The sequence below is a fragment of the Lissotriton vulgaris genome, chromosome 9, assembly GCF_964263255.1.
Source record: "Lissotriton vulgaris chromosome 9, aLisVul1.2, whole genome shotgun sequence".
NCBI classification, from domain to species: Eukaryota; Metazoa; Chordata; class Amphibia; order Caudata; family Salamandridae; genus Lissotriton; species Lissotriton vulgaris.
The window spans coordinates 86,948,035-86,970,962 of NC_141697.1; the positions used below are offsets into that span (position 1 = coordinate 86,948,035).

General features: G+C 48.6%; 1 protein-coding gene across 3 annotated transcripts in view; it reads left to right on the forward strand.

Annotated features, from left to right (window-relative positions):
* FUT8 (fucosyltransferase 8) overlaps window positions 1-22,928 on the forward strand; it is an 811,602-nt gene that overhangs the window by 750,354 nt on the left and 38,320 nt on the right. For all 3 annotated transcript variants that reach the window (XM_086937112.1, XM_086937110.1, XM_086937111.1), the window contains one exon: window positions 10,314-10,464. In XM_086937112.1, the coding sequence (XP_086793238.1) occupies window positions 10,314-10,464 (151 nt within the window). The remainder of the gene's footprint in view (window positions 1-10,313; window positions 10,465-22,928) is intronic.

Below are 22,928 nucleotides of genomic sequence, written 5' to 3' on the forward strand. Positions count from 1 at the left end.
ATGGTTTCCAGTGTTCAGCACCGACACTTAATTCTCAACACCAGCACTCATTCCAGTTTGCCCCATGGTGGCGCTGTCTGCCTAATTTAGAGATGAGTACAACAGAGGTTTATTAAATAAATGCACTTTAATAATGACTAATACCTGTCTCCTAAGCCATTCTTGTAGCAATGGGGGTTAGAAATAGTCTGAATTGTCACACTGGTAAGAGGGTGATGGTTAGCAGTTGTGTTGGTAGGGCTGGCAGGGGCAATAGGTAGTGCAAGCTGCAGTGGTCTCCTGGTGAGGCCACTGTCACTTAATGTTTTACAAAGTAAGCACTACTTCAGAGCACTTAAGGCACTATAAACTTCCAGAAATATGAATTCACTAACCACCCCTCACTTCAGCAACCACCCACAACAAATGAGGTACTTTCTCATCTGGTCACCAAGAAGCACATCAATCAATCAGGGGTTTGTAAAGTGCAGCTACTCACCCTTAAGGGTCTCAAAGCGTTGGGGGGTGGCATGGGCTCTGTTGGGTGCTGAGGTCATCTGAAGAGCCAGGTCTTGAGATCTTTACTGAACTGGAGCAGTTTCGGCCTTTGGTGGACGGGGAGGTTGTTCCAGGTCTTGGCTGCGAGGTAGGAGAAGGACTTTCCTCCCGTTCTGGTTTTATAGATGCGTGGGATGGTGGCCAGAGAGAGGTAGGCTGATTGGAGCTTTCTCCTGGGTGCTTGGAAGGAAAGCCTGTTGTTTAGGTATGCTTGTCTAATGTGGAGGGCCTTGTATGCTTGTGAGTAGCGTGAAGGTTATTCTTCTTTCGAGCCAATAGAGATTGCGGAGGTGTTGGGTGATGTGGTTGTGCCGGGGAATATCTTGGATTAGTCTGGCTGTGGTGTTCTGGACGGTCTGGAGCTTGCAAAGGAGTTTTTTGTTGATTCCGGCATAGAGGGCATTGCTGTAGTCCTATATGCTAGTGATGAGGGCATGCATGACCGTTTTTCTGGATTCGGAGGGGATCCGTCTGAATGTTTTTGGGAGTAGGCGGAGGGTATTGAAGCAGGCAGAGGATAGGGCTTTGATCTGGCGGTCCATAGTGAGTGATGAGTTCAGTATGATGCTGGGGTTTCGTGCATGGTCTGTCGGGGTGGAGGGGGTTCGGAGGTTGGGGGGCCCACCAGGTGTCGACCCATGCTGAGGGGGTGGAGCCAAGGCCACATTAGAGCCTCATCAAAGGCGTGAAGCACTAGAAAGTTTTTTTTAGCACAATGAAATTCAAATGTAAGACATTTTCAGCAGGTTTATCAGTCAGTAGATCTTGCATTTAGGTGTAAGCATCATGAGCAGTCAACAATGACTGTGCCAATGCTCTTGATTGGTTGCAAATGTTCATGCAAAATCCATTGATTTATTTTTCTGTAATTGGCAATGGCACGTCCCTGGATATAGGTCCTTCCAATACGTTTTTTTGCTTATAGCCTTCTACATGTTGCAAGATTTGAACCAATTATATTTGAATAATAGCAAGTGTGTATGTTCCAAAAAGGAAAAAGGCAGTAGTAGTGCCAAAGTCGAGGGCCCAAGGGCCTTAATGCTGTCAAGTATGTCTATTTCAGGATGCAAACAAACAGCAGGCAAGCATTGTCTGCTACCCTAAGATCCTTACCGGCAGTTGGCGCATTACCAATGTGTCCATCTACAGCCATGGTACTTGTAGTACGGCCCGGAGAGAGAGACAAGAAGAGAGAGAAAAAAAACTGACTGACAAAGAGAGACTTATGGACAGAGAGACTGACTGACTGAGGTAGAGAGACTTACTTACTGACAGAGGTAGAGAGACTGACTGACAGAGAGAGAAAGAGAGAGATAGACACTGGCTGACTGACTGAGAGAGAGACTGACTGAGATAGAGACTGACTGACTGAGAGAGAAACTGGCTGACAGAGAGAGACTTACCGACAGAGAGACTGGCTGACTGACAGAGGGAGAGAGACTGACTGACTGACAGAGGGAGAGACACTGACTGACTGACAGAGGGAGCGAGACTGACTGACAGAGGGAGCGAGACTGACTGAAGTGGAGAGAGACTGACTTACTGACCGAGGTAGAGAGACTGACCGAGACATAGAGAGACTGACAGAGAGAGAGAGACTGACTGACAAATTCTGACAGGAAGAGCGAGAGACTGACAGAGAGAGACTGTCAGGAAGAGCGAGAGATTGACAGAGAGAGAAACTGGCTGACAGAGAGAGACTTGGGGGCATAGAGACGGACTGAGGTAGAGAGAGACTGACTTACTGACAGGTAGAGAGACTGACTGACAGAGAGAAAGAGAGAGACGGAGAGAGACTGAATGACAGAGAGACTGACAGAGAGAGAGAGAGAGACACTGACTGACTGAGAGAGAGACTCGCTGACAGGGAGAGAGACTAACTAACAGAGAGAGAGAGAGAGAGACTGTCTGACGGACTAAGAGAGAGAGACTGAGAGAGCGACTCTGACTGACAGAAAGAGAGACTGATGGCCATGTATACATATATGCCAAAGGAGAAGCTGGCATCAGTACGTTAGTTTTTAAGTAAATCTTACGTCCACAAGGACATGCTTTTCTGATAGATACATCTGCCGTGTGGATTCCTCACCTTGTGAATATCCCCCTTGCGCCAGCAACATTCGGAAATTCTTTTTCGTAGCCTCGCGCCGACTTGGATAGGACGTCACAGAGACACGGCTCCGCTCGCGACTCCGCTGACGTCACCGACGCCTACAATAGGCCCACGCCGGCGTGATGACATCCGTTCCCTTTTTTCCGCGTCGTCGACGCTAACGGTTATCGGGAATCTCTGTAGCCTTCTGGTACATTGTTGCCGTTTTGTTACTTTATTCTGCTTCTCTGTATCCTGTCTCTTCGAAGATGTCATCCAAGAAGACTGGCTTCAAGCCCTGCAGGGAGTGCGGTAAAATGATGTCCATTACCGACCCCCATGAAGACTGCATCTGGTGTTTAAGTTCCGACCATGATGTGGAGGATTGTTCTTCGTGTCGGAAGATGAATCCGAAGGCCCTGAGGGAGAGAGAAGCCAAACTTCTGGTTGCTATGGTGAAAGCTGGAAAGGAGGAGTCGTCGAGGTCTCGTTCTCGAAGGGCGAGGTCGAAGTCCAGGGCGAGATCGAGATCTGCTTCTCGAGAGAGGTCGTCTTCGAAGTCGGCGTCGGATCATGTTTCGAAGTCGAAGAAGAAGCACAAGAAGAGGAGACATGAGTCCCGACGTCGCTCTGGTAAGGAGTCGGGCTCGAGGTCGAGGTCACCGAAGAAGGTACGTTCGAAGGTGGTTACCCTCGAAGTCTCCGAGCATTAAGGTGAGGCCTCGCCTTCTGAGTCGCGTGGGCGGTCTCCATCTCCGGCTCCGAATGCTTCACCGGTTCCGAATCCGTCTCCGGCGCCGTCCCCGACCCGAGAAGAGGAAGAGGCCCGGGAGGATGTGGATTCTGCGCTTGTCGATGAGCCGAATTCGATCCCTCCTCAGGACCGGCCTGATGGTTTTCAGCTGCCCTTTCCTGCTCCAGGCCAGGACCCTTCAGCGTTTCTTAACGCAATGTATGGTGTCTTCTCAAGGGCGTGGTACCCCTCTGGTGCACCTTCGGGTCCCATGGGTCCTTTGGCTTTCAGCCTGGGAGTTCCTCACTCCTATCCTCCGGCTCCGTTTATGCCTTACATGCCGGCTCCGACGCCGCATTGGCAATTCCCGGCTCCGCCGAAGTCGTCAACGCTGATTCCGGCGTCGCCTGCTCCTGATCATCCTCGAGGGCATTCTTCTGTGCCGTCGGATTCGATACCGGCGCCGGCCCCGAATCCGTCGAAGCCGCTGGTGGATCCGGCTGCGAGGCGTGTAAAGGAGAGGTCAAGAAGAGAAGCACAATGCCTTTTGGAGGAGCAGAGTTACATGGGCTCACAGTCTGATGTTGAAGAAGGTGAACTAGAGGAGAGCTGTTTTGAGGAATTGGCGGATTCTGGGACCCTTGATTTCTCTCCAGAGTGGGAGTTGCCCTCAGGCTCAGGTGCTCCCTCTAAGGATATCCAGCCTTACCATCTGGTTATGAGAAAGGCTGCTGAGCTTCTTCAATTGACTCTGCCTACAGTGGAGTTCAAGTCTAATCTCCTCACAGAAGTCTTGCATTCACCAAATTCTGTGGTTGAGCCTTTACTTCCATTCAATGATGCCTTGACTGATCCTATTATGGAAGTTTGGAAGAAACCTTTGTCGGCTCCTGCGGTATCAAAGAGTGTTGCAAGGAGGTACAGGGCCGCTCCTGAGGACCCGGCTTTTCTGTCTTCACATCCTTCGCCGGAGAGCCTGGTCATTCAGGCTGCCTGTTCAAAGAAGAGTCTTAGTGCCTTTCCTCAGGTTCCTTGTGAGAAGGAAGCAAAGAAACAGGACCAGGTGGCAAAAAAGACCTTTTCATCGGCTAGTATGGCCTTAAAGTCAACTAATGCCACATGCCTAATGGGGAGGTATGTGCATGCCCTGATGGACTCCTTGCGTATTCTGGCTCCTAAAATTCCTGACGCAAACCGAAAGGATTTTGAGGAGGTGATTTCTGACACTCAGGCGGCAGCCCGCCAGGTAATTCAAAGTGGTCTGGACACTGCTGACTCTGTGGCTCGTATTATGGGCACCGCTGTTGCCACTAGGAGATCAGCCTGGTTGAAGTCATCGGACTTTTCGGCTGATGTTCAGGCGACTCTGCTTGATCTTCCTTTTGATGGCTCAGGTCTCTTTGGGAAGAAGGCGGATGCGGCTCTTGAGCGATTCAAGGATTGCAGAGCAACAGCGAAGTCTTTGGGCCTCCAGATCAGGGGCGCTTCTTCCGGCAGAAGGTTCAGGGGCTTTGGTCGCTCCTTTCGGAATTTCCGGCAAGGCCAACAGGAGCAGCAGCAACAGCAGCAGCAGCAAAATTCAGTGTACAGTTCGTGCAGGGGAAAGCAAAGAGCGCGTCCTCGTGGACGTCAGCCCTCTCTTCCTCCACCTCTTCCAACCCCCCTGCCGCAGAAAAGCAGCCCTAGATCCGCTATTCAGGATCATGTGGGTCCGGTTGGGGGTCGGCTTACCCATTTTCTACAGGATTGGGAATCGGTTACGACAGATCTTTGGGTTCTCAATCTTGTAGAAAATGGGTATGCCCTTCCCTTTCGGGAATTCCCCCCTGTTTACCCTCCTTGTCAAGGTTTTTGCACTCAGGAACATCTGTCTCTTCTGCAGGAGGAGGTTCTAACTCTGTTATGAAAGGGTGCGATAGAGGTGGTCCCAGAGCAGGAAAGGGGTCAGGGATGCTACTCCCGGTATTTCCTGATCCCCAAGAAAGATGGCAGGCTTCGGCCTATCCTGGACCTCAGGATCTTGAATCTCTATCTGAAGCAGGAGAAATTCAAGATGCTCACCCTTGTTCAGGTTCTTCAAGCGTTGATGGAAGGAGACTGGATGGTGTCGCTCGACTTACAGGACGCGTATTTTCATATTCCCATCCTGAAGTCGCACAGGAAGTATCTCCGTTTCACGGTTGGGTCGCAGCACTACCAGTTTGCGGTCCTTCCGTTTGGTCTTACTACTGCGCCTCGAGTCTTCACCAAGGTGATGGCAGTGGTGGCAGCTCATCTCAGGAGATCGGGGATACCTGTGTTCCCGTATTTGGACGACTGGCTGATCAAAGCGGAGTCGTCAGAGAAGGTGCTCCATCATCTGCAAGAGACAACTCAGTTGTTGTACAGGTTGGGTTTTTCGATAAATGTACCCAAGTCTCACCTGGTGCCCTCCCAGCGCAACCTGTTCATAGGTGCCGTACTGGACTCTACTGTTTGTCGTGCATTCCCTCCTCCTCAAAGGATCCGCGACATACAGGAATTGATTCCCTTGTTTTACCCTGGAGCGGTCGTTCCAGTCCTGAAGGTCCTTCGCCTGCTCGGTCTGATGGCTTCTTGCATTCTCCTGGTCAACCATGCACGCTGGCACATGAGGGCACTCCAGTGGTGTCTCCGCAGGCAGTGGTATCAGCACAACGGAGATCTCGGGGAGTCAGTGAAGATCTCCAGAGAAACTGCAGCGGATCTGTCTTGGTGGAGCGTGGAAGGCAACCTGTCACAAGGAAAGCCTTTCCATCTACCTCCATCGGTGGCCACGGTGATAACGGATGCATCCACTCTAGGGTGGGGTGCTCATCTGGGGGATCTGGAGGTCAAGGGTCTTTGGTCTTCCAGAGGAAAGGTTGCTTCACATCAACCTTCTAGAGTTGCGGGCGATACGTTTGGCGCTCAAGGCCTTCCTCCCTTCCCGGTCAGTCGATCCAAGTCCTGACGGACAACACGACCGCGATGTGGTACATCCACAAGCAGGGAGGAGTGGGGTCGCAGTGTCTCTGCAGAGAGGCTCTGCGTCTCTGGTCCTGGGTTCAGGACCATCAGATTTGTCTGATGGCAAATCATCTGGCCGGGGTTCTGAACGTGCGTGCGGACAGTCTCAGTCGGCAGTTCTCTGCCGACTACGAGTGGAGGCTTCATCCGGAGGTGGTTCGTCACGTCTTTCGGACGTGGGGGACTCCTCGGGTGGACCTGTTTGCCACTCTCGAGAATGCTCACTGCCCGTTATTCTGCAGTCTCCAGTATCTGATGCAAGGAGCCTTGGGGGACGCGTTTCAGTTGAGTTGGGGAAGTCAACTCCTTTACGCGTTTCCTCCCATACCCTTGATTCCTCGGGTTCTGAGGAAAATTCGCCAGGACCGGGCCCAAGTTATATTGGTCGCCCCGGATTGGCCAAGAAGGGTGTGGTATACAGATCTACTCCACCTCTCCTCTCACCCGCCGCTCCGTCTCCCTCTCAGGGCAGACCTCCTCTCTCAGATGGAGGGGCAGGTTCTACACCCCCACCTCCAGACATTGCACCTTCATGCCTGGAGATTGAACGGGGCAACCTGATTTCCTATTCTCTCACACCTGATGTGGTGGATGTCATTTTGTCTGCCAGACGTGACTCCACTAAGACTGTCTATTCTTATAGATGGTCTAGGTTTGTTATTTGGTGTGGTGAGAATGATATTGATCCGTTGAGGGCCCATTTGTCAGATGTGCTCCGGTTTGCTCTTTCTTTGGCGCAACAGGGGCTGGCAGTCGCAACAGTTAAGGGCTATCTTTCGGCGCTGTCGGCTTTTATTTGTTTGCCTGATCAGCCCTCTCTTTTTAAGTCACCTGTAGTCTTGAGGTTTTTGAAGGGTCTTGTAAACAAGTTTCCTCCTACCCCTTTTATTGTACCTCAGTGGGACTTGAATCTTGTTCTGACTTTTCTGATGGGCTCTCCCTTTGAGCCTCTTCATAAATGTCCTATGAGGCTTTTAACCTTTAAGGCAGTTTTCCTGGTTGCAATTACCTCGGCAAGGAGGGTGAGTGAGCTTCAAGCTCTAAGTTCCAAGCCCCCGTTCCTGACCATGCATGCTGATCGGATGGTTCTGAGGACCAGGGCTGCTTTTCTTCCTAAGGTGGTGACTCCTTTCCACCTTGGTCAATCCATTACCCTCCCTACCTTTTATCCTCCCCCACACCCTTCCAAGGAGGAGGAGAGGTTGCACCGTCTGGACCCTAAGAGGGCGGTGTCTTTTTATTTTGACAGAACTAAAGACTGTCGCTTGGACGATCAACTCTTCATTGGCTTTGCTGGCTGCAAGAAGGGAAGAGCGGTCCATAAAAGAACTTTATCAAGATGGATCGTTCTGTGTATAAAGATCTGCTACTCTTTGGCCGGTAAGGAACCTCCAGAGGGTATTAGGGCTCATTCCACTAGAGCTAAGTCAACTACCTCTGCTTTGGCTAGAGGTGTTCCTGTGGAGGACATTTGTAGGGCGGCAACTTGGTCTTCCCTCCACACTTTCGCGAAGCATTACTGCTTGGATACCGAAGTCAGGAGGGACGGCCACTTTGCGCGCTCTGTCCTTCAGGATTTCCTGGTTTAGAAGAGTGGACACCCTCCTCCGGGAGTGGAGACTGCTGTGGGACTCTATTCACAAGGTGAGGAATCCACACGGCAGATGTATCTATCAGAAGAACAAGTTACTTACCTTCGGTAACGCTTTTTCTGGTAGATACTATATCTGCCTGTGGATTCCTCACTGACCCACCCGCCTCCCCGTTGTCCACTCTTCTATGCCAGAGTTATTGTACTGTTATGTATATTTATTTTGTTGTCAAGGAAATGTTTCATTTGCTTTCCTGCATTTGCTTTACACTGTGTGTTTTGCCTTGACTATTGTATGCTGTGTATACTTTGTATATATCTACTGTCATTGGTCCGTCCGTGTGCCTCGATGGCATGGAAAAAAGGCGGAACTGATGTCATCACGCCGGCGTGGGCCTATTGTAGGCGTCGGTGACGTCAGCGGAGTCGCGAGCGGAGCCGTGTCTCTGTGACGTCCTATCCACGTCGGCGCGAGGCTACGAAAAAGAATTTCCGAATGTTGCTGGCGCAAGGGGGATATTCACAAGGTGAGGAATCCACAGGCAGATATAGTATCTACCAGAAAAAGCGTTACCGAAGGTAAGTAACTTGTTCTTTTACGCCATATTTCCTTATATATCTGCCTATAATACATTTTTACATAAATATGTAAATAGTTTACATCCTCACCGATTATCCTGATAAACTGTCCTACACTGGACAGCCATTATTTAAAGTACATTAAAATGTGACGTTTCCCATGCTTTTTGTATTCTGTCTCCTAGACGATTTTAAATTTCACTTTTTGTTAGTGTTATGATGCGACTTTCTTGTAACTTGTTAACTGTATCTCTTCTTTTTCAGTGCTTATTTTTGTAACTTTCTACTTTACCAATATTTTGACTACAGTTTCTTTCATGATATGTGTATACACACACCCACCCACCCACACACACACACACACACACACACACACAGACACACACACACAGACACACACACACACAGACACACGCACACACACACGTACACACACCATACCTTACACATGTACAGGGGCGTCGTGAATCCCCCTCCCTCCCCCGAACTCTGGGAAGGGGTTGTTTATGGGCCACAGCAACGCTACAGAAATATCTCACCGTTTTCGCTGTAAAGTAATAACAGCCTCAATAAAGTTAAAATGTAAAGAATAGGGAAAAGGGAAAGAGGTGATAAAACAGGAAAGCAAGTGGAAGCAGGGAAAAAAGAAAGATGAGTAGATAGATTAGTGAAGGTGGGGAGGAGCGGTGAACAAAAGGTAGGAATGGGATAAGGATAAATGGGTGGATAGAAGGTGAGAGAATGGATGGATAGGTGGATGGACGGTTGAAAAAATAAAAGGATGGCAGAGCGAATGGAAAGCTGAGTGAAAAGATGTATGAGCAATAGGATCAATGGTTTGATGGATTAAGTGATGGAAGGCTAAGTCAAAAGGATGAGTGGATGGGTGCATAGATGTTTGCATGGATAGATTATGGGGTTGTGAACTGATGGTTTCACGGGATAGCCCAGGGATTGATGGAATGGTGAACAATTGAATGATGGTTGAAAGAATGAATGGATGACCGCATAGACATGTAAAATGGTGGCCATAAGCAGTTCAGTGAAGGGATGAATGGGTGGATGCTCGAATTGCAGAGTCAAGGGAGCTCTTCTAGGGAGAGACAGGCTCACGTGTTTCTCTTGCATGACCCTTCGGTGCTTTGGTTCAAAGTGAGGGATATTTTAATTTCCAGGCAACACCCTTGCGTACAGACATTCTCTTAGACTATATAGCTTCTCTGTGCCTCTCCGGATGTCGGCTCCCCCGCCTAGAGTGATGTCCTCCCCTGAGCTGACCGCCTGCATATTTCTCTCGCCAGTTTTATGTGGCAAAATAATAAGTCGAAGCAGTTTAATGAAAACAGTTTTTGTTCAATCGCTGTGTAATAGCGGTTTTAATTCAAGATAATGTGGGGGCCAGACGTGGTCAGGTTATGCACGGATCCTCGACAAATAGATGATAGTTTTTGTCTGTTGCAGAGGACATCCAGGAAGGTTATTTATTTTTTTATTATGGGCCCCATTAATTTTTAAAGTGCCATGAACACTGGGAATTCGGGAGATTACTCCGAATTATGTGTTTCCATTCATTTCACAGACCAAAACACTGCATAATGATTTCAATATTTAATGTTGTAATCTAAATCATTCTGTTAAACAACGCAGCGCGAAAAATAGTCCGAAAGGACACGCGAAGGACAGAGCGCTGCCATGCGTGCACTCCTGTCTTCCTGTTCTTGCTTGTAACCTTTCCCCATGCTTCTGTCTTTCAGATACCCAAATTATGAATTTATTAGTGACAACTCCATATCCTGGTCTGCAGGACTTCACAACCGGTACACTGAAAACTCTCTGCGGGGCGTGATCCTGGACATTCACTTTCTGTCTCAAGCAGACTTCTTGGTCTGCACCTTTTCCTCCCAGGTAAGGATTGACATGGTGTCTGCCAGAAGGGGCTTCTTTGTCACCCATTTCAGGATAGGCTTTTAATCATGCATCACGGCCTACGTCTAAGATCTAAATGGTCACGTCTGATATCCGCTTTGGTCGTGGATTTGAGTAATTGTATTATAAACCCGCCATGCTGCTGTAGGAAGCTCTATGTATGAAAAATGTGCCATTCTTCCGTTGGGGATCAGCAAGGCTTAGCAGAAGGCAGAGCTCAGCTGACCAGTCTGAAGTTCTGTTGTGTTTTTATCCAATATTTGTCCAAAACTAAATCTATGCACCCTAGTAGAATAAAGTTTTTAATTTTGGGGGGTAACCGCTTCTTCTGTGGTAGCCAAGTTCTTTAAGAGATGTGTAGATGGGGTTGGCAGAGCAAGCTCAACTCACAGCCCATAAACTCTCAACAGGTTTCAGGCGTCTCATTTAATGGTTTGAGAGTTCTAGACATTCGTCTGCCCTCTTCAGCAAGTCAAGAGCATTAATTCAAGTTTTCTGTAAGGATTGGTGATCGAGCACACGAGTGGCAGAATTGGGCAGATCGTTCTCATCAAAATGCTCAACTTAAGTTGGTTTGGGAAGCTGTACATCTGTGTTGTTCAATTCAAGAGAGTTCACAACTTTGCAGCTTGCTTGGTTTTTGTTTGAAAAATGACCATATCTCACTGGCCATCAGTCAAAGAAAGAAACTAGAACATAAGGCACATTTTCATTGAACAAAAAAAAACCCTCTCTTACTCTTAGTCCCACTTACTACACAAGGGCTACTTCTTTCATTTGGTCATTCTTTAATGATATACATTTAGAACATTCAGTACAGCCTGCTCAATTCAAATCAAAGCATGGTAGAAGCCAACGATAAGCAGTGCCAGTTGTTGACCAAGACTATCCATGTGCCTTCTAAAAAGGTGGTATTTCCATTTGAATGTACTGAACGATTTGTTAGCATGCACGAGATATAGGCATGGTTGAACAATAGGGGACATGAACTTTAACTCAGAATACTTCTTTCTGCTAGATACTTCAAGCGCAGATTCCTCACCCGCAGAATATTCCTCTGGTGCCGACTGGATCTTGAAATTTTCACAGCAGTGCTCCTGCGTGCCATGGGACTCTGCGTACGACTCGTTCCACCCAGAAATGACAGAGCTTAGACGCATATTAAACCACTCCTCTGCGGGTCATCGTTAGTTTCGACCTTTCTACACCTTTAGGACAGGCACAGCTGCTCATTGCATCTTGTGACACTCCAAGCCACCTTCAGCTTGTTGTGTGAGGGAGCTCCAGGCTCTCTCTGTGCTGCCACCCTACACCACCTTTTCCCCTAAACGAATTGGTGTTGAAAATCAGGGCAGCCTTTTCCCCAAAAGTCATCATGTCCTTTTTTCATCTCGCATTCCATCACTCTCCCAAAAATCTTTTCCCCACCTCATCCCTCGAAAGAGGAGAGATTTCATCAATTGGCCAGAAGAGTCTTGAGCTTTAATATCGATCGGCCAAAAGAGCCTTGAGCTTTAATATCGATCGCACCAAAGACCATTGTTTGGATGATTAGCTTTTTGTGGGGTTCTATGGGGCCAGGAAAGGTAAGTATATGAAGAAAAGGACTCTGTTCAGGTGGATCTCGGCATCAAGAAACAGCCTCCTGAAGGCGCATTTCGACTGGCCCAAGGGTGCTACAACACTGTTGACACACGGTGTGCCTACTCTTGACATCTGCCAGGCTGGGACATGGTCGCCGGTGCACATGCCCACAAAGCACCTTTGCCTTGACAGACACCGCAGGAATTGCATTTTGCCCGGTCAGTCCTGCAGAACATTTTGACCTGAGTCCACTCCGCAAAACCTTCACTTTTGGGAAGTATTGATTTGGTATCTATTCTAAAGGTGAGGAGCTCGAAGTTAGACCTGCCCATCAGAAGAACAAGTTACTTGCCTTTCGGTAAAGCTCTTTCTAGTGGACACTACATCTTAACCGCAGATTTCCTCACTGCCCTCCCACCTCCCCGTTCTGTGGAGTGGCCTCTTTTTACTATCTAAAGTTTCCAAATAAGAGAGCTGCGCACTGGTTTTGGCACTTGTTTTGAGCTACAAGTCTCAGGGAGTGGAAATAATTTATCAAGAAACTGATGATGTTGTGCATGTGTGAAGCTAATATGGAGCTCCTCTCTCTCATTTCCGGGGCAGAGAAAGGCTTACATAGAGTTCACAGCACCAACTAGTAGCGCATAGGAGCACTGATGGGAAAACTTCCAGATCCAGTCTGGGGCCTGGGGAATTTTCTACATGTGGGGAATCTGCGGTTAGATAAAGTAATCACCAGAGAGAGCATTGCCGAAGGTAAGTAACTTGCTCTTGTTCAATGCATGATACCCTTGTGGTTCACATACCTGACAAAATATTGTATGCTTTGGATTCATCAAATATTTCTCTTTAAGACGAATAGACTGTTTTTAATGTTGTCTTTTGGGACACCCTGGAGAATGTGGCTGATGTTTTGAAGGGACTCCTTGATGCCCCTGGTCGCCGAAACTGTTATTTTCTCAAAGATTTGCGAAGAACTGTGCCAAGTTTATACAGGTTGTGATCTACTGAGATGTACATGCTAGTGGTTCCTTCATTCCACCGCATCTGATAATTTTACTATGCAATGGGTACTGGCCCCATTTTCTTTTATTCTGCTTCACTTTGTTCATTTATGAACGACTCCAGATAGAAGTCGACTCTGCACAACAAAAAACTGGAGTGATGTGACTTGGGCTGCCTGTTCATTCTTTTCACCCTTGAAAGAATCCACAGATCTGGGCATACAGGGGTGGCCAATCGGACGTCAGCACATTGAGGGGAGAGCGGTGGAGGCGGAGCAATGCGGGTGGGGGATGGAGAGTGGAGTGTTTTGTGTATTTATGTGCATGTTCGTGTGCCCTGGGAGCTTGTCATTGGTTGCGCTCTTCCATTGCAGATTGGATGCTGATGCTGCGCCCTGGGAGCTTGTCATTGGTTGAGCTCTTCCATTGCAGATTGGATGCTGATGCTGCGCCCTGGGAGCTTGTCATTGGTTGAGCTCTTCCATTGCAGATTGGATGCTGATGCTGCTCCCTGGGAGCTTGTCATTGGTTCTGCTCTTCCATTGCAGATTGAATGCTGATGCTGCTCCCTGGGAGCTTGTCATTGGTTGCGCTCTTCAATTGCAGATTGGATGCTGATGCTGCTCCCTGGGAGCTTGTCATTGGTTGCGCTCTTCCATTGCAGATTGAATGCTGATGCTGCTCCGTGTGCCCTGGGCGCTTGTCATTGGTTGCTCTCTTCCATTGCAGATTGGATGCTGATGCTGCTCCCTGGGAGCTTGTCATTGGTTGCGCTCTTCCATTGCAGATTGAATGCTGATGCTGCTCCGTGTGCCCTGGGAGCTTGTCATTGGTTGCGCTCTTCCATTGCAGATTGGATGCTGATGCTGCGCCCTGGGAGCTTGTCATTGGTTGCGCTCTTCCATTGCAGATTGAATGCTGATGCTGCTCCGTGTGCCCTGGGCGCTTGTCATTGGTTGCGCTCTTCCATTGCAGATTGCATGCTGATGCTGCTCCCTGGGAGCTTGTCATTGTTTGCGCTCTTCCATTGCAGATTGGATGCTGATGCTGCGCCCTGGGAGCTTGTCATTGGTTGCGCTCTTCCATTGCAGATTGGATGCTGATGCTGCTCCCTGGGAGCTTGTCATTGGTTGCGCTCTTCCATTGCAGATTGGATGCTGATGCTGCTCCCTGGGAGCTTGTCATTGGTTGCGCTCTTCCATTACAGATTGGATGCTGATGCTGCGCCCTGGGAGCTTGTCATTGGTTGCGCTCTTCCATTGCAGATTGGATGCTGATGCTGTGCCCTGGGAGCTTGTTATTGGTTGCGCTCTTCCATTGCAGATTGAATGCTGATGCTGCTCCGTGTGCCCTGGGAGCTTGTCATTGGTTGCGCTCTTCCATTGCAGATTGGATGCTGATGCTGCTCCCTGGGAGCTTGTCATTGGTTGCGCTCTTCCATTGCAGATTGGATGCTGATGCTGCGCCCTGGGAGCTTGTTATTGGTTGCCCTCTTCCATTACAGATTGGATGCTGATGCTGCTCCCTGGGAGCTTGTCATTGGTTGCGCTCTTCCATTGCAGATTGGATGCTGATGCTGCTCCCTGGGAGCTTGTCATTGGTTGCGCTCTTCCATTGCAGATTGGATGCTGATGCTGCGCCCTGGGAGCTTGTCATTGGTTGCGCTCTTCCATTGCAGATTGGATGCTGATGCTGCTCCCTGGGAGCTTGTCATTGGTTGCGCTCTTCCATTGCAAATTGGATGCTGATGCTGCGCCCTGGGAGCTTGTCATTGGTTGCGCTCTTCCATTGAAGATTGGATGCTGATGCTGCTACCTGGGCGCTTGTCATTGGTTGCGCTCTTCCATTGCAGATTGAATGCTGATGCTGCTCCGTGTGCCCTGGGCGCTTGTCATTGGTTGCGCTCTTCCATTGCAGATTGGATGCTGATGCTGCTCCCTGGGAGCTTGTCATTGGTTGCGCTCTTCCATTACAGATTGGATGCTGATGCTGCGCCCTGGGAGCTTGTCATTGGTTGCGCTCTTCCATTGCAGATTGGATGCTGATGCTGCTCCGTGTGCCCTGGGAGCTTGTCATTGGTTGCGCTCTTCCATTGCAGATTGGATGCTGATACTGCTCCCTGGGAGCTTGTTATTGGTTGCGCTCTTCCATTACAGATTGGATGCTGATGCTGCTCCCTGGGAGCTTGTCATTGGTTGCGCTCTTCCATTGCAGATTGGATGCTGATGCTGCTCCCTGGGAGCTTGTCATTGGTTGCGCTCTTCCATTGCAGATTGAATGCTGATGCTGCTCCGTGTGCCCTGGGAGCTTGTTATTGGTTGCGCTCTTCCATTGCAGATTGAATGCTGATGCTGCTCCGTGTGCCCTGGGAGCTTGTCATTGGTTGCGCTCTTCCATTGCAGATTGGATGCTGATGCTGCTCCCTGGGAGCTTGTCATTGGTTGCGCTCTTCCATTGCAGATTGGATGCTGATGCTGCGCCCTGGGAGCTCGTCATCGGTTGCGCTCTTCCATTGCAGATTGGATGCTGATGCTGCGCCCTGGGAGCTTGTCATTGGTTGCGCTCTTCCATTGCAGATTGAATGCTGATGCTGCTCCGTGTGCCCTGGGCGCTTGTCATTGGTTGCGCTCTTCCATTGCAGATTGGATGCTGATGCTGCTCCCTGGGAGCTTGTCATTGTTTGCGCTCTTCCATTGCAGATTGGATGCTGATGCTGCGCCCTGGGAGCTTGTCATTGGTTGCGCTCTTCCATTGCAGATTGGATGCTGATGCTGCGCCCTGGGAGCTTGTCATTGGTTGCGCTCTTCCATTGCAGATTGGATGCTGATGCTGCGCCCTGGGAGCTTGTTATTGGTTGCGCTCTTCCATTGCAGATTGGATGCTGATGCTGCGCCCTGGGAGCTTGTTATTGGTTGCGCTCTTCCATTGCAGATTGGATGCTGATGCTGCGCCCTGGGAGCTTGTCATTGGTTGCGCTCTTCCATTGCAGATTGGATGCTGATGCTGCGCCCTGGGAGCTTGTCATTGGTTGCGCTCTTCCATTGCAGATTGGATGCTGATGCTGCTCCCTGGGAGCTTGTCATTGGTTGCGCTCTTCCATTGCAGATTGAATGCTGATGCTGCGCCCTGGGAGCTTGTCATTGGTTGCGCTCTTCCATTGCAGATTGGATGCTGATGCTGCTCCGTGTGCCCTGGGAGCTTGTCATTGGTTGCGCTCTTCCATTGCAGATTGGATGCTGATGCTGCTCCCTGGGAGCTTGTCATTGGTTGCGCTCTTCCATTGCAGATTGGATGCTGATGCTGCTCCCTGGGAGCTTGTCATTGGTTGCGCTCTTCCATTGCAGATTGGATGCTGATGCTGCTCCCTGGGAGCTTGTCATTGGTTGCGCTCTTCCATTGCAGATTGAATGCTGATGCTGCGCCCTGGGAGCTTGTCATTGGTTGCGCTCTTCCATTGCAGATTGGATGCTGATGCTGCTCCGTGTGCCCTGGGAGCTTGTCATTGGTTGCGCTCTTCCATTGCAGATTGGATGCTGATGCTGCTCCCTGGGAGCTTGTCATTGGTTGCGCTCTTCCATTGCAGATTGAATGCTGATGCTGCGCCCTGGGAGCTTGTCATTGGTTGCGCTCTTCCATTGCAGATTGGATGCTGATGCTGCTCCGTGTGCCCTGGGAGCTTGTCATTGGTTGCGCTCTTCCATTGCAGATTGGATGCTGATGCTGCTCCCTGGGAGCTTGTCATTGGTTGCGCTCTTCCATTGCAGATTGGATGCTGATGCTGCTCCCTGGGAGCTTGTCATTGGTTGCGCTCTTCCATTGCAGATTGGATGCTGATGCTGCTCCCTGGGAGCTTGTCATTGGTTGCGCTCTTCCATTGCAGATTGAATGCTGATGCTGCGCCCTGGGAGCTTGTCATTGGTTGCGCTCTTCCATTGCAGATTGGATGCTGATGCTGCTCCGTGTGCCCTGGGAGCTTGTCATTGGTTGCGCTCTTCCATTGCAGATTGGATGCTGATGCTGCTCCCTGGGAGCTTGTCATTGGTTGCGCTCTTCCATTGCAGATTGGATGCTGATGCTGCTCCCTGGGAGCTTGTCATTGGTTGCGCTCTTCCATTGCAGATTGGATGCTGATGCTGCTTCCCTTTGATCCTAGTGCTGGGTAATGTCTTGGGATGAAGTCTGGTCTTTCCTGTCAGTCTTTTCTCTCTTTTTGGTCTGGGCCCGAAGGGTTACTGTTAAAGTGTTAAAGATTATGTTTACACCATCTTGCTGATTATCTGGCTTGCGATGCGCTAGGACCCCACGTCCAGATGGGCAGAGGAGAAAGGTGGCTCAGAAAGGGAGCGAAACGATTTCAGTGGTTAATAATGTCATATTTGCCAGTACGCCCGATGCAGGTGGGAGACTCTCCATTTTTTGATCAAAAAACTGCTTTATTTTGCTCATCTACCTGAAATTGCCTGTCCTTCAATAGAAAACAATGGAAGGGAACACATTCCGCCGATTTATTTATATTTTCTTCTCTTTTTTTAATCAATCTCCCAGTTCCCTCTTCTAACATGTTGGCATGTTTGTAACATGCAATACGAACTCTTATTTGCTTGCCTTCTGCATTGTGTACCACGCCGCGGCAACAAAACAGAGAGCTCTGGCCTGGGAAGGCAAATGTGCAAAACCGGGCGCCAATTTCTCCTTCAAAACTCTTTCATGCAGCGCCACTTCAAACATGGCTGCTGAAGGCCAGAAGTGCTTGGCCACGCAGGAGCTGCACGTGCCATGTCCATGGCTGGCACGTGAACCAGTGACAGGTGCTTCCGGCTGGAAAACACTAACTAACACTTTGGCAGAGCGTCTGAAAAGCCCCCTCAATAATCTATACGTTCATCACAGAGAATGCAAAATCCGTTCATGTGTTTTACGATAGCAGTCAATATGCAAATAATAACTATTTAAATCCATTGTTGCTACAATATCTGATGCATATTCCTTTTGAACATGAAAGGCAGGCCGGGTTTGAATACCACTGGGCAGCGTTTGTAAACACCTTCTCCCCAGGAGCACAAACCAGAGTAAAGTCAAACACCTCGTCCAGAGGCAAGTCTTGTCGCTTGTTGCATAGATTGAACAAGAGGTCATGGACTTAACTGGTTGGATGCTGTGGAGCACTGACAATGGGCCTCTGCATATGGAAGCTTGGCTGGTGAAGGTGAACAATACTCGTCTTACTTGTCGCTGAACAGTTTCTTCTCAATACAGTGAGTCTTTGCAGCCACCAAAGCGAATTATTTTATCCCATGTTAGCCATTATTGAGCAGCCTGTCAGTTACTGCTTTTAATGCTTTTAATGGCCATGTCTTAACTGGGGTGGTGTGGAGTGCAAAAAACGATGGATTTAGGCCCAGATCTCTGTACTGGGGTGAATGTACGACATTGTTCTGCATTCTGTCCATCAACTGTTGTTTTTGCATTTGTCACCCCGAGTGGGACGGGTATGCTCAGACGTGAGTCCCATACTCTCCACACCACTGGAGTCAAGCTATCCTGGCTGATGATGGCTGATAGCCAGAAACCGGTCCTAGGATGCTTGATTCCGGTCCAGGAAAGACATGGCTTGGCAGTTCGGGCTGGACTGTTCCCATGAGGCACAGGGTCAAGGCTGATTTGCATATGGCCATTGTCTGACCTAGGGTGGTGTGGTGTGCAAAAAAACGATGGATTTAGGCCCAGATCTCTGTACTGGGGTGAATGTATGACATTGTTCTGCATTCTGTCCATCAACTGTTTTTTTGCATTTAATGCTTATTCTAGCAGTGTAAAAAATGCAACACCAATGTGACATGACTCCTGTGAAATTGATCAACGCTGTATATTCTTTTTGTTATATCACAAATGAATGAAGCAGATTTAACAAACAAAAAACCCTGCAACCTCGAGGAGCAGCAACATTTAAGACTGGTTTCTTTTTTATTAATTTGTGAAGGAAATTCTTCTGCTAAGTGGACCACCTGCAAGCAGAAATAATCGTGTTTGCTTCTGGACTAGAGTGTTTCGATAGGACTAGGTTCATCCTGCCTGTCAGAACAGACACTTGCAGCCACCACAGGATCCAGTATCTTGAGCTGCCTCAGGAACAGCTTTACAAGATCACAGGACTCCTGTCTTGTGAAACCTGCTCTGGCTGCTTGTGGAAGGACACAAACGACTATGATCTTCTGCGTGGGCCGTTGTTCCCTTGTGGGCTTTCTGCTCATCTACAACACACTTCCTAAAACCCAAAGGTTTTTCCTGGTGTGGATGGGTGACATGAATATTCTGTCCATGCAGTTGTACTTTGGAAGTCTTAATCTGCCCAGTTGAGACATATCACCAGTATTCTTAGCTGCAAGTTTAACAAGCATTTGCAATGCAATTGGTCTCGCCTTTGGGACCTTATATGTATTTAGCTATGCAGCACATTAGCCTGGGTGCTGAAACATCTACTGTTTTTAACATAGAGGGAAAGTAAGCACCAAACTGTGTGACATGCCAGGTATGGGAACACGTGGAGAGAAATATTGCCTTTCAGTGGAAAATGGTATAGTCCAAAGCTCTGTTTTTAATATAAAAGCAAGGCCTTCGGTGGTCATGTAACTGAAAACACAAGATTTGAAAAATATATTATTGTCTACGGGTGCTCGTGGGAGACAATTTCAATGGACTGGAATCTAGAGAATGCTAAAGTGACCCTGGTATTTTACTAACCACTGCTGGTCGTTTCATATACAGAAAGTTCAAGGGAGGGGAAAGATGCACTGTCCTTCACCCAACGGTTAAGATTGATTACCAGTGTAGGTTAGTTAGAAACACGAGTGTTGGATGCTAACTTAGCCAAGTCTAAGACAAAGAGTACATTGCATTATTGATATGCCACAACAGCTTTGATTTTGGAACACAGCTTGTTATCACTTTGGCTTCCACTTGGTATTCAATTTCCAAAATTCAATCATAGGGCTAGTGTTCCTTGGTAAAAATAGACCGCAAGGGAGGCACGAATTCCCAAAGTGTAGAGGGTGCCTCTGCTGTTCATGTTGCCCTCACACATCCCCTAGAGAATGTCATTCTTCATCATTGGGCGATGCTCCTCGTTGGGCCGGCGATGCAATGAACAATGGGTCCCCCAAAGGATCGCTTTGGTGGAGATCTTTTTCGCGGCTGCAGTATATATGAGTGCAAGTGAAGGGGGTTGTGACGTGGGGTGTAGTGTGTAAGATTAAAACTAGTAAGAGAGTTTCCTAACGGAAAGTTTTATTGACAGTAATACCCTTCCAGGAATAAAAACCTAAGGTAGGTTGGGGCTACCCTTGGGTTTCAAAGGAAACTGGGTAGTGAGAAAGTGTGCGAACAGGTAAGATAACTACATTTTCTGTCTCAAGAGTGGGACCTAGTGGTGGTCACCCCTCAATAAATGTGTCAACATGTTTGGTGCCTGTGTTGGTCATATGGATCCGGGATGCTTCATCAGGACAAAAAAAATATAAACATATAGTGGATAAACTACCCCCACACTGAGCGGTGCCTGTTTATGCTACCTACTGTGCTACTGTGTGTGTGTTGTGTTGTTCCAGGTCGAACCTAAAGTTCGGCTGACTCCAGCATCATCGGATGTCACGGAGGTGCCGTGTGATACGCGTGCTACGTGTCAGTGTGCCGCTAGGTCGACAGCACTAACCCTCCTCTATCAGCTCCATGTCCCCCCTGAACCCCTTTCCCTTCTGATGAGGTTCTCATTTAAAACGTATTCAATTTTCAACAAGTCCTGTTAAGTTTATAGTCCTCACAGAGTTTGTAGAGACTCCTATTTTTTAATAGCCAGACTTAGATGGTGAGCAATGGAGCATGTAACATAACAGGGTTTTGAAGACTATTCGAAATAGAATACGTCAAGTGGGGTGATTTCATCTTTCAACATTACCCATTTGTTACGTTCCAGTACATTGAGTTACCCATAAATACAATGTGAAATACAGTGATGTTAAATGATTTGACCAGAATCACAGGTTATTTGGTTAAGTGGCAAACCTGGGTATAGATCCTTCAAGGTCCAATGTCAGCACCATAGATATGAGGCCCCATATCTGCCTTGAGTAGGAGGACAACCTCTCACACCATCTTGCCTTTGACATAGGAGGACCCTCAAAAGAATTGCAACAGCTTCATCAACAGATGAACCGAAAAGAGCACTGGTCAACTGTCCATGAAAGAAGGATGGTAATTGCCCTATTACTTGCCGGTCTTCATTACTTCTGGTCCTGTTGTCCTTGTCCAATCATTTACTAATGGAGATGACCCTCCCACGTCCGAAAAAAAGAACAGGTATATGCTGGGACCCCTAATCCCACCCCCTCCCACTGGAGAACATAAACAGTACCTACCGAACATTCCGCCTGAACTACCAAGCCACCAACAGGAAGGCCCGGAGGGAGGGGCGTATGGAATGAGAGGAGTACAACGGGACCAGGAGTAATGAAGTAATAGGGCATTACTTCCAGGTCCCTCCAGTCCTCGTCCCATTCCTTACTAATGGAGCATACCAAAGGCATAAGCTCGGCCTTCAGAATTCCCAAGAACATCTCTGTGCCAGGCAACAGGCAATCTGGAAAACACCCCCAAATGAGGTAGCATTCATGTACCAATCAGCAGGGAGGGCAGGGTCTCTAAGTTCAATGCCACAGAACCAGGACAGGACAAAAACGAAAAGTTGTACTCACCCCCGGGGCAGGCAGACACCACAACTCACTGCCTGCCCCCACCAGGCAGCCCAGGTGCTCTCCACCAGTCCGGCGCCGAACAACAGGAAACTGCCATACCGGCCCACCAAGCACTCCAAGTGCACCACCAAGAGATTTAGCTGCTGCAGTGCGTCCTCCAGCCTGGCCCAGTCACCAGGAAGATGTGCCAGTAACCTGGAACAGACTGGGAGGGCCGGCGCACTAGCCTTAAAGGGCCGGTCAGTACCAATCGCGGCTCCCGGCAAGCCCAGCCGCTAGGAGGCACTGTGCAGCACTCGAGGACATCCCAGCATCCCAACAGGATCCAGTAGAAGACCGCAACAGGTATGCAATACCTGCAACCTCTTACCATTCTGTTGGCAGACAGAAAAAAGAACAGGCGGAATGCTGAGTAGGTACGGTTTATGTACTCCCAGTGGGAGGGGTGGGGTTAGGGGTTCCACCATTCCCCTGTTCTTTTCTTCTGTCATGGAGAGGGTCATCTCCATTAGTAAGGAAGGGGACAAGGACTGAAGGGAACTGGGGGTAATAGGTCAATAATAAAAAAAACAATAGTTCCTCAGGAACTCTTTTGGTTGCCTTGACTCAAAACCTTTCTAGGCTAAACACTACTTGAAAGAAGAAAATCCCTATGATATGCCATGCGATCATCTGTCATAAGATAGCAACATAGCATGCCCAGTACTGGTCCAGCACGCATATGGGCTTTGATGTTTTTGCCTTTGGCAATCCCTGTTTGAAGGAGACTTTGGGCAGGACTCACATTTATCATGTGCCACTGCCATTAACTACAAGTATGTAAAGAGAAGAAAACCCACTATTGCATCCACTATCCAACAATTGTGGATGCAAACAGTTCTGTATCGAAAGTAAACAGGCAGTAGATAAAATAAACATAAAAGCGAACACATTGTGAAATAAATACAGACTAAAATATCAAGCTAACATGAAAGAGTGGGTCCATAAGTGTGATGCATCCAGCTCTTCATGAGCCCTCAAAGCAATGACAACGTGCCCAGTATGAGCAGAGACCATTCCAGAGCTTGGTAAGTAGCCCAATGAGCCTTTCCGGAATGAATGTGAGTGG